The sequence below is a fragment of the Podarcis cretensis genome, assembly GCF_951804945.1.
Source record: "Podarcis cretensis genome assembly, chromosome: Z".
NCBI lineage: Eukaryota > Metazoa > Chordata > Lepidosauria > Squamata > Lacertidae > Podarcis > Podarcis cretensis.
The window spans coordinates 11,999,058-12,011,501 of record NC_137184.1 but is presented as its reverse complement, the minus strand read 5'-3'; the positions used below and the strand labels follow the sequence as shown (position 1 = coordinate 12,011,501).

The 12,444-nt window shown below is 44.8% G+C and overlaps 1 protein-coding gene across 10 annotated transcripts in view; it reads right to left on the bottom strand.

Annotated features, from left to right (window-relative positions):
* Positions 1–12,444, bottom strand: part of MAPKAP1 (MAPK associated protein 1) — a 181,937-nt gene that overhangs the window by 100,160 nt on the left and 69,333 nt on the right. For all 10 annotated transcript variants that reach the window (XR_013834848.1, XM_079962112.1, XM_079962114.1 and 7 more), the window contains exons 5-6: positions 9,911–10,083; positions 6,523–6,699 (exon numbers count right to left, since the gene is read on the bottom strand). Coding sequence is in view for 9 of the 10 variants with exons in the window: in XM_079962112.1 (XP_079818238.1) it covers positions 6,523–6,699; positions 9,911–10,083 (350 nt within the window). In the remaining variant the exon portion in view is untranslated. The remainder of the gene's footprint in view (positions 1–6,522; positions 6,700–9,910; positions 10,084–12,444) is intronic.

Sequence of the window (12,444 nt, the reverse complement as noted above, 5' to 3'; positions counted from 1 at the left end):
CCCTGAACAATCCCTGCAAAAAAAGATAGAGCCCCATTTTTGAGAGTAAAAACGCAACAGTCCCCTGCTAAAGCCTGCCTTAGCTCGAGCCTGCCTGTGCTCTGTGAGCAACATGGCCTGAAAGCTGTCAAGTTAATTGCTCTGAGCACTCCGTTACTGAATCATGGCTGAACCCCAGCCATCCTTTACCTCAGAACCTGGAGCCCATCCCAGAACCAATCTTTAAAAGTTTATTTTACTGATCAAAGTAAAATAAGAAAGACAAAAAAGCGGGGAGGGAAGCACAGGCCAAGGAGCTGGGGGTTGGTGGAGGAGAGGAGAGGAGAAAGCCCTGCATTTGACTATATTTAGTGGAACTATTTGAGTAAGTGAGGCCCTGGCAACGGCTGCAGAATATAACGTGCAGCCTGAAATTGTAAACGCCGGGATGTTTGTTCTGGAGCCTGGCCAGACAGGGCCATGATGTCGGTCTTCCAAGAGCTGAGGGATGACAAGCTTTGGAAGGGCCAGGGAGCGGCAAGGGAGGGAGGTGTTGTTGGAAAGGGGGGGGGGGGAGACACAGCACCAGGACATCCAGTGCCTGCAGTGATTCCCGAAGATGTCCTGGGCAGGAACCACAGTCCTTGCCTTTTCAGGCGTACATGGAATATTGGCACTGCCTCCTTCCTGTCTTCCTGATGTGCTCTCTACACTCAGATCTCTCTTTTTCTCTACCCTTCTGGTTCAGGTTTTCCTCATTGTGCCATTAATCCTTACCTCTTTTGCTTGTTTACACCCCCTTCTATTTTCCCGTTATAACTGGGATTCTTTATCTCTTCCTAGATGTTGCACAATACAGTATTATCTTGTTGTTGAAAAACAACAACCCTAACTCTTTAAAACGGCACCTTCTCTCTTTCACCTTCTTTTGCCCCAACCACCATCTTGAGATCTCGCAGCTAAAAGAAGTTCCTGTCTCTGTCAAGGGTAGCCAACTTGGTCTAGTACAAAGCATGATATTTGAACCATTCTCTGCAGCTCCCTATACCTTAGAAACATCTTGCCTCTCTTATTGTGACTTGGTGATGGGCCTTCTGCTACAGAAGCCTACTGCTTCCACCACTAGCGGAAGTCAAAGTGCAGCATAGCTACAATGCCAAGCACAGGAAGCTACACTTTAGCGGTAGAGCACCTGCTTTGCATGCAGAACGTTCCATGTTCAGTGCCTGGTTTCTCCAGGAAGGGCTGGGAAAGGCTGCTGACTAAATCCCCAGAGTCAGTCTGTATAGAGACTGTCAGTACAGAGTTGGTCAGAATAGAGAATACTGACTAGGATCAGGCCAAAGACCAATTACTTCATTGTCCTGTTCTCACAGTTGCCAACTGGATGCCCTGAAGGCAAGCTCACAAGCCAGACCAGAGCACAAGAGCACTTTCTCCTCCTGTGGTTTCCAGCAACTAGGATTCAGAAACATTACTGCCTCAGATTATGGAGGCTAGTACCATTGTAGCTAGTAGCCTTATCCTCCACAGTTTTTTTCAATCCTCTTTTAAAGCTATCTAGGCTGGTGGCGAGTTCCCTAGTTTAACTCTGCACTCGGTTAAGAAATAATTTTTCTTATCTGTCCTGAATTTTCCAAAACTGTCAGTTCACTGGATGTCCACAAGTTCTAGAGTTTAGAGACAGGGAGAAATTCTTCTCTATCCACTTTCTGTCCACCATGCATAATTTTATAACCTTCTATCATGTCACCTTTTAAATCATCTTTTCTCTAAACTAAAAAACCAAAAACTTCAAATGCTGCAACCTTTGTATCCCTGTGATCATTTTGCTTGTGGTTTTCTGCCCCCTCTAACCCAGTAACTGTTGCTGCACCTTGTGAAAGTGAGTTCCACAGGTTACCTGCAGTGTGCAAAATTTCCCTTCCTTATGTCAATCCCAAACTTTCGGCCAATCATTTTACCCTGAGCTACAGTATTATGAGAGAGGGATTGGGTGGGGTGGGATGGGAGAACAGAGGTCTCAGTCTCAAATGCAATGTGGATTGAGTATTGCCTCACCCATTAAAAATCCATGCCATCTCTATTTTTCTTGTTGTTTGTTTATTATTTTTTTTAAAAAAGAAATTAGACCAAGGGAAGAAAACCCCCTACAGCTGGCTTCCTTCTAACCCTCTTCCCTCCCAATCATTTTACGAAAACATACCTGGGTGACAAGGTTAAATCAAGCAAAGGAAAATCCCTGGCACTTATCATCCGCCGGCATTACTGATAAATTGCGTGGTGGAGGAATAAAGGATTACCTTCTGTATTTTTTCATTACACTTTTCTTTTGTTACAGAATACATAAATCCATTGTGGCACAATGTAATATGTATCATCGCGCTACACCTGTGGACGCTTCATAGCGGCTGCCATGTCTGTGCAGTCAGGAATGATGAGTGAACCCCCCGTGAATGTTAATGATAGTGATCATTCTGAGGTAACTTGGCTTTCCATCTTCCTTTACAGCCTCGACGCCGGAGCCAGGGTGGCAAGGTTCAGGAGAGGGAAAATGGGGAAGGAAGGGGGGGGGGGAGAAGCAGAGGAGAGAGAGAGAGAGAGAGAGAGAGAGAGAGAGAGAGAGAGAGAGAGAGAAGCGAGGAGACCGTCCACACCTCAGGAAGAAAAATGCACACCCGCTCACCCTTAGGCCTGGCTTGGGCAAATCCATTAATGCTTGAAGGGAAAAGAAGAAAGGGGGGAAGAGGGGAGTGGGAGACAAGAGGCTGATTCTTCGCCTTTCGTCTCTTAAGGCAGTGGGGGAACTTTTTCATGATTGCTGCATTCACCATGGGTCTGCTGCTGGTGGAGACAGTATTGGATAGGGAAAGGCCAACCAAGGCCCTGTGTCTGCACTATGCATTCAAAGAAGTATCATACCACTTTAAACAGCCATGGCTTCCCCCAAAGAATCATGGGAACTGTAGCTTCTTAAGTGTACTGGGGGTTGCTAGAAAGCCCCTATTGCCCTCAGAGAGCTACAATTCCCATAATTCCATGGGAAGAGGGGTGAATTGTTTAACCACTGCCCCCCTCCCAGTTACCATTTCAGTCAACTAACTTCCTGGCAGAGGTGTAGTGATCCTGGGTTGCAGAGCCATTACTGCTTCTGCAGCAGGCCACTGTTGGGGGAATATTTGAGCACTACATATCGTTTGTCCATATATGTGCACAGAAAATAATATATCCAGCTCCAGCTAAAAGGGTGACACATAAAGATCTGGATTGATCATTGCAATGCACCCCTAATTATTATCATAGTATAATTATAATAATATTGCATACTCTGAGGAGTGCTCCTGGTTGCTGCTGAAATATGGGCAACCAGTTTCTGGGCTGGATTCAGAATCACACCAAAACTGCAAACCTAAGCAGATGTTTCTAAACAGAGGTTGGATGGCCATCTGTCAGAGATTCTTTAGCTGTGATTCCTGAACTAAGAGGGGATTGACTTGATGATCCTTTGGGTCCCTTCCAAGTCTACAATTCTACGATTCAATGGGAGTGCAACCCCATCCAAAATAGATTGAACCTCTATTCCCTGATTTGCCTTGTGACTGACCAGGGGCACCCCAGCCTTGTCTGGATTCAGCTTCAGTTTATTAGCCCACATCCAGTCTTTTACCAAGATCAGGCAGAGATACAGAACTTGGAAAAGCTTCATTGGTTTTAGAAGGGACATAAGAAGCTGCCTTATACTGAATCAGACTACTGGTCCATCCAGCTTTGCGATGTCTACAGTGGCAGGCAGTGGCTCTCCAGGGTTTCCACAGCCCTACCTGAAGACACCAGGGAATGAGCTTGGGGCCTTCTGCATGCAATGCAGCTGCTTTATCACTGAGCTGTAGTCTGGCAGGTGAAGCTGAGAGTCAAGGACTGTCCCAAAGTCATCCTCATGACTGCAACCAAGATTTGAAACCAGGTCTCTTTTGCCTAACTCTTGCCAATGTTCTACCTGTTACACCACCCTGGCTTTCCAGGACCATGGAAGAGGAGTAGAGCAGCCCCTTCTAAACACCCATGTCCCAGTTTACCAGATATGCTTATGTGGCGGTGTATGCTCAGTTAAGACTTGGCTTGAAAAATCCCACTTGATGAGAGCAGCTTGCCGGGGGAGCTTAGCGTTTGACATTGGACAGACAAAACTCTTTTTTGTCCCGGCCGATTGTCTTCCAAAAGCCATCAGCTCACTAGACTAATGGCCGCATTCAAAGCCAGGATGGCTGCCCTTCCGTCTTCTCCTTGTGTAACTTTGCCAGAGTCCTTGGAACTTGCCAAATTCGGTCATGCCTGCTTAGCTCGCTCGACTGATTGTGCCAGAAAAGAAAATAAGACACAGATGTATTTGAGCGCTTTGAGATGCCAGTAAGAGAGACAGCTAATGGCTTCATTTCGACCCTCCCCTACCAGCTGGGCACAGGTGGGGGGGATAATGAGGTGCCTCTCCCTAATCAAACTCAAATTATTTACTACTCTCCATAACCACAAAGACATTCATTCTCGCCTTGAAATATCAAACGGACGTTCCAACCTCTGCCACCAGGTATTTCTAAACAAACTCTGGTGGCTGCTGGTTTGCCTTGGCAGGACTTTTCAAGAGAACAAAGTTCGGCAAAGTGCTTCCTGCCAATGCATGCCATGCCAGAACTGGCAACCACCAAGCGAGGCTCTGTCATTGTTAGCTTGGCTGACCATGTTGTATTCAAGAACAAATTCAGCACAATGCACAGACAGGCTTCAGACATCAGAAGCAGAAGTAATCGGCAAACAGAGGCCTCGATGGCCCTAACTCGTTTGCTGACGCGGAAGCTTCAGATGGCACAGAATGAGCAACTGCCTAAGAACCTAAGAGCCTGCTGGATCAGGCCAAAGGCCCATCTAGCTCAGCATCCTGTTCTCAGCAGCCAACCAGATACTTATGGGAAATCCGCAAGCAGGACCTGAGCACAAGAGCCCTCTCTCCTTCTGTTGCTTCCAGCAACTGGTATTCAGAAGCATTCCTGCCTCCAACAGTAAAAGTAGCTTTATTATATCAGTTTTCTAGTGTCTGGTCATGAGGTTGTTGTTGTCTTTTTGCCTATAAAGGCCTAAGCAGCTCAGGCCCCAATGTACATTCAAGTCTGCCTTCTGCTGAACTGCAAATCTCTTAGGCCTGTTGAAAATGCCACTGGGCCAAGTTTTCAATCTCTGGATCTATCAGAACCTTACGCACTTAAACACACACTCACACAGGGCTGGCAGACCAAAGCCATCCATCCCCCCCCCCACCGCCCCTTAGTTACTTCTGTCATTTCAAGACAGACACATGGAAAGCCTCAACTTCTCCCCAGACACAGTCCCTGCCAAGGGAGAAACAGAGTCAGATTTGCAAGCACTGAGTTATGCGGATGACGTTTGTTCTGTCCTTAGGGCCAGAAACTCTTCAGGACAGTGAAAATGTGTGCAGCTGAAACAAAATGGAAAGTACAATTCTGCATACAAACACACACATATGCATGGAATCTACATATATGTATGTATATATGCAATGACGACAAAAAGAGCCAGTGAACAAGCAATGAGCATATGGATGGAATTTGGAATACATTTAAATCCACGCTGTTGGGTTTTCCAGCACTTGAGCAAATGATCAGTCCTATGAGATTTAAACCCCCATCAGTGCTGTCTTTGAATCGGATGCCATGGCATGCTTTTGTCCTTCAAAGCAAGCCCATTTAGAATCAGATTCTGAAATGGAAGCTGGTGTGTGAACTTATGAGCAGGTTACATGGCTTTTTTAAAAAAAAATATATATTAGAGCATTATTTTTGGTAAGTAGAGAAAGAGAGTACACAAGAACTTAGGATGAGGCTGCTGATCAGGCCCATCTAGTCCAGCATTCTGTTCTCAAAGTGGCCAACCAGACGTGTGGGAAGCTCACAAGAGCACAATAGCACTCTGCCTACCTGTGATTCCCAGCAACTGATATTCAGAGCATAGTGCCTCTTACAATGGTGACACGGTGCCTCTGACAATGTATGTTGCCCCGAAGGTAGGAAAGAAGTTAATAGTAAATTAACCCTGAAATATGGAAAGCAGCATCCTGGTGGTCTTGAGGAAGACTATGGCTGTTTTCCCTGAGCAACCTGTTGAGTATTGAGTATTTATCCTGATCTGTTTGCTGGGAGATTAGTTGACAACTGACTATTTAATGAGGATTTATCCCAATCTGTTTGTGGGGAGCTTAGGTGCTGCCACATCAGAGTGTTATCCCATGCTTCCTAGTGCCTTTGCCATCACTATTCTTTAGTGCAAAAAAGTCAGCTCTTTTGGGAAAGCAGACTTGTTGTGCGAGTTCTGTCAACCAACCATAGTAACACCATCTCAGTTTGCCAGTCAGCGTAGGACTGAATCCCCCCTGAAAACAGTGACTGTCTGGAAGTGTCCCATGCACCAAGATTGTTAAGGAAATAAAGAAAGAGGGATAGAGAAGGAAGGGGGGAAGCTGTTGTGCAAACTCACATCCGGACGAAGAGGGACTGCTTGGCTGCCAAGCCGGGTGAGGAGTATTTCTCTACCAGTGCCAGTGTGCTGAAGCCAAACTTGTGGATGGGCTCATTGCAATCCAAGGGTGGGAAGTCTGTGTCAACCTCACCATCGTCCTCAGCAATGTGGAGGCAGTAAGCGCTGACATTTTCACTGCAGCAAATGAAAGGAAGAGTGTCTCAGGTTGAGGTTTAATAAATTTGTATATTGCTTTCCACTATATATAAAAAAAAGTTTAGCAAGGGAGAAGGCAGCTGGTTTGCACTCAGTAATGATCAGCAATTTCCCCCTCAAAGGTACTTTCAAGTGTACAGAGTGCTTGGATGTTTTATTTTACCATTATGGTTAATAGTCATGGACAGACCTCTCCACCTTTTATAGACCCCTGAACTAATGGCATCACTGTTTCTCGTGGCATTAGGAACTTCCTGGTTCAAATTTCACCTCTGCCACAGATTCACTATTTATGGTGGTAATGATGCTGACCTACACTACAGTATTGTCATAAGGAGTACTGATGCAATGTAGAGTGTTCAAGGTACTTCACATAAAGAACTTCACAGAATTATTATGTGATTTAAATGATTAAAAAATAATACTCATACCGCAAGGGTCAGAGAAGGGGAGACAAATGGATAATATGCTTATTGGAAATGGGCAATACTTCAAATTTTCCGAAATGATCCAACACCAGATAATGTCAAACTGTATGCACTGTTAAATGCATTCCCTGCTGAAATACTAGAGCCTCCATCAGCACTGGCATCCTGCCGGCTTTTAAAGACACACCTTGTTTACACAGGCATTCCTTTGATCTTTCAGCCAGAGTCTCCTGTTCTAATTGCTTTACTGTTTTAACAGGATTGTTTTATTGCACATTTTAATTATAGGTATGTGTATTTTAATGATTGTGTCATTGGTTTTATACTTATAAAGCAGCTTAGAAGCCTATATTGGTATTAAGAGGCATATAAATAAAAAAAAACCTAATGGGTTGACTTACCCACTGCCTTGCGGGACATCTTCAGGAGAAGAAAGGGCAAAGAAATAAACCCTACATAAATACAGAATGGAGTCCCTAAGGCAGTTGGATGCTGTCTTATACGCCTCCTTCCAGCAATTTCTGTAGCCCAGCTGGTGCCAAATGTATTGCTCTGCTTTCCTTTGACCATGCCAGCGATGCTGGGAGGGGGGTCTTGTTATCTCGGGAACCTAGGACCTTCATGCACACTGCCCAAGCTTGCACCCTGGAGAGGTCACTTCAGTGCTGCTAACAAAGCAAAAACAATGCAGGAGGCAGCAGTTATGAGTTACTGGTCTCTGCAGCCACAGCAGAGCTGTGATTCTCCAACACTTTGACTTCAGCCCCAGAGGCACAATCCATTATCTCTCAAGACAACTAGGTTGTTTCCAACCACTCAGAGTAGACCCACTGGAATAAATGGATTTAAGTTAGTCATGTCTATTATTTTCAGTGGTCTACTCTGAGTGGGACTAGCATTGGCTACAACCCACTATTACTTTTTAATTACTCTTTTTATTTTTATTTTTTTAAAAAAACTCTTTTTCTGATCAATCCACTGGTTCTCTGTCGCCACTTTACCAGTATTCTGTTTCATTCCAGCATGGCATGGAAGATCTGCCTAAATGTTTGACGTCTGGCAGGAGGGATTCTAAACTCAGCTGGGTGAATTTGGAAGTTTTAATTGCTTGACTGATGCTTAAATTAATTAATAGCAAAGCGCATGCTAATTGTTTAATTGGTCGCTTGATCTATATAGATCATTTTTGTGTGTGTGGAATTAAATGAGTTGATTTACAAAGTTTATTGATTGGATGCGACAGTGAATTATTTCACCGACTACCTGATTTGCAATTTTCCCAATTAATCTGCATACCTTGGGTTGCAGCTCAGCTCACCCAAGAGTGCTTACTACGGGTGATCCATCCGCACACTGTCATGGCTAAAGTATTTATTATATCAAACAAGTAATAATGACACATTAAATTTAATGTAACCTGCACGTTGGATAAACTGATGGTTAACGAGGAAGTAATCCCACTCTGTTGGCCTGTTGTAAACATTACGGTTTTGTTGCAGGGGCATTTGAAGGACTTGCTATTACTTTTTGTAACAGTTTACATGGAGTTCAAGAAGACAGTGGTACAAAAAAACCACACTGGGATCAAAAAGTAATAGCAACTGCTAAGATCCCCACACTGGGATCAAAAAGTAATAGCAACTCATCAACTGCTCACAAAAGATGGCTTTTATTATGCAATGGAATTTCAGGAATGTGAAGAAGGTTGAATCCTGGAGGAGAAGAAACACACTCTAAACACAGAGGTTAAGGGGAATAAACCTTTAATACAGGGCCAGGCACCGCTGCTCCCATTGTAGCAAGTCAATCAAGTCACTTTTACAATATTTAAAAAATATATCTTTCAATGGTATAATAATAATAATAATAATAATAATAATAATATCCTGCCCACCCCAGCTGAAGCTGGGCTCAGAGTGGCTAACAATCCTGCCTAATGATGGAAGCAGATATGTATAGGGCTGGGGTGTGTTTACATCTTGAACTGGGACTCCCAAGCAATCAGGCTTAGGCACCTCCTGTGCTACCTCTGCTCTGTTCCTGCTGCAAGCCTAGTAAGCAGGGCTCTATGGTTCAAGAGTACCACCTAGACTGCAGTACCAAGATGTCTGGTCACAATCAGCCGATCTCCAAGGGCCAATCCTGAGACACCAGGTTCTATAAAGGCTCTGTACTTTTGCCCTCACTCTGAGTTAGCTTATTTGTGAAGCGATCTCTGGAGGGAGGACACTCCCTATCCCCTTTGTGCACTTTCCATGTCTTTTGATTGTGGGCAACTTTTCATGCACAATAAGAAGCAGCGCTCCTCAGTTTTATGTTAGAAGTTTGGGAAGCACAGCTTTATTTGACTCACAGTCGTGAAAGAGTGGTTAAAAAGCCCGTTGGACATGAATATGTAAGCAGTGTCGGTGACACTGAAGTAGATATGATTTATCTTTTTTAAAAACAAACAAACAAGACACCCAAAAAGGGAGAGCATCTCAAAATGATGATTCATTTATACAACACTGGCTTCATATGCTTGTCATTACATGGAACCCAGTAATTTAATTGAAAGAGAAATAGATATAGATGTATGCATAGCTTGGAAGGAAATATTGATAAATGTGGAGGTGTTCCAGCAAGATTTATCTGTAAAAAAAAAAAATATTGATGTGGAAATCCATTTCATTATGCAAAAGTGGCTGGGGGGGGGGGAGAAAGAGAGAGAGAAGGATGAGGGGGAAGGGATGGAGAAGAAAGCAGAAAAAGAAAGGGCCTACTTGAGTTTGGGTTCCCGTCCTTCACTCGTGTACTGCCAGCAGATGAGCCCAATCAAGTCATGCACCTTGGCATTGGCGATGGTCACCACAGTCATGGGCTGCAGTTTGTCCTGGTTTGTGTGCAGCGGGAGGTAGACATCAATGATTTTGGTTGCAGTGGTGCCAATATGGCCCTGTCAGGAAAAGAGATTTCAATATACATATATATAGAGGGAGGGAGGGAGGGAGGGAGAGACTGACAGATAGACATGATTTGGCAAGGAGTGACTAGACAAAACAGAAAAGGTTGCTTTCCAGCTCAGGGTGGGTAATATGTATGACATGTATGGTTGTCTCATGGTTATCTTGTGCTTGAAAAAGACCACAGTTCTGCAACCTAGATTCTGCGATCCAAATTCTGCAGTGAAAGATGCACCCTGAAATGTGCATGAATTATGCATACCTGAGTCATTTCACTTGTTTCACATAATTTTTTCTGCTTTTCCTTTTATGCAATAGGAATTCCTTTTATGCAGTACGGGAACATACAGACATAGGAAGCTGTCTTATACCAAGTCAGACCATTGGTCCATCTAGCTCAGAAATGCCTACACTGACTAGCAATGGCTATCCAGTGTTTCAGACAGAATTCCCTTTCAGCCCCACTTGGAGAAGCTGGGGATAGAATCTGGAGACCTTTTGCATTCAAAGCAGGTGCTCAACCACTGTGCTACAGGCCTTCCCATATACAGTGGTACCTTGAGTTACAGACGCTTCAGGTTATAGATGCTCCAGGTTACAGACTCCACTAACCCAGAAATAGTACCTCGGGTTAAGAACTTTGCTTCAAGATGAGAACAGAAATCGCGCGGCGGTGCGGCAGCAGCAGCAGCAGCAGCAGCAGGAGGCCCCATTAGCTAAAGTTGTACCTCAGGTTAGGAACAGTTTCAGGTTAAGAATGGACCTCCAGAACGAATTAAGTTCTTAACCCAAGGTACCACTGTATACCATTAGGATATCCACATACAACTTGCCACTTCCACAGAATAATTCCAGAGAGGTAGGTAACTGGCTGATAGGACAATCGCAATTCCCCAGGTCAGAGGAGGGGCCGCCACACAGCACAGTTGCCAGCTGCCTGTGCTGTGTGCCCCCTGCCTGGCCTGCCCCACCTCCCACACCATACCTCCCGTTGCTATGAACTAATGCAATTGCTTCCCACTCCTGTTTTCCCACTCCTCTCCTCCCAGGCATATTATTTCAAGTAAAACACCACCACCCCTGAATTTAAAACACCCAAGTTTAAAGCCCACCCTCATTAAAGCAATAATCTTACCTCAAGTGGGGCTGGTCCACATGCTCGCTCCACCCCCAAAGGGATGACCCCCTTTGGTGTTGCCCCTTCGGTGGTGGCCCCATCCCCAAGGCTGGCTGGCTTTATAGTGCTGCTGGGGCACTTTAAGCTGGGTCAGCAGATGTTATCAATGCAGCCTTCCTGCCCAGGGTCCTAACCCCAGCACTACTCTCAGCAGCATGTCTGCAGGTCCAGACAGATTGAGGTCCAAGCAGAAGCAGCTATGAGAAATATATGGCCCTCCAGATGTTGCTGGCCATGCTTGGTACAGTTGATGGGGGTTGTAGTTCAACAACATCTGGAAGCCCAAGGGTCCCTCATCTGTTTTAGCTTAACCAAGCAGTTTTATTTACTGTGACAGGACCCTCGCTCTAGTCTCTAGTTAAACAAATAAATTTATCATTAACAGTTTCCATAAGCACAGTGTGCTTCACAGAAATTCTACATCACAAAATATATGAATAAATTAAAATGCTAGGTCACTGCCTCCAAGGAGCTTGCATTATACAGCTTCTGACAAGGGGGAGCAGAAGACAAGGAAAGGAGCAGCAAGTGATTAATGTCTGAAAGTGCAGAAAGTGCATTCCTTCGTTTCCTGCCGACAAAGAAGTTGCATGAATTAACATGTCATCAACAGACAGTGAATCACTTTCTCTCCAGCCCCGCCGCCCCTGCACCCTCCCCTGAAAAGCCAGGAACCCATCCCTTGCTCTATCCAGGATGCCAAGGGAATACTGTAACCGGGAACAACGGATTTATGATTCTTATTTATATCATTCTAATGTTGGAAGGCTCAAGTTGAAAATTGGGCCTTCACTGCTTTATCATCGTTAATCTTTTCTATGGAAAGATGACGAAGACAGTGCTGGGGCTGCTGAATTGCTGATGTGCATATACACCAAAGGATTTGCAGTGCTAAGCACATACATTTACCTTTCTTAAAAAAAAAAACAAAAAAACAAAAAAAAACCATATTGCCAGGGAGAGAACAGAGGGTGGTGACTATGGGCCTTAGCCACTGTCAGGGCTGGGCTGTGGGCAGTGGCACTGAATTGGTAGGGGTTCTGGAATGAAGGGCATGGGCTCTTGTTAGGCTTACTGCGTCCTCTCCAAACCAACTGTCCTGAAGCCAAGGAGCTGGAGCAGAAGGAGAAGCCAGCATTGGATTTATCCCTCAGCCCAGCCAATCCAAGGGTCTCTA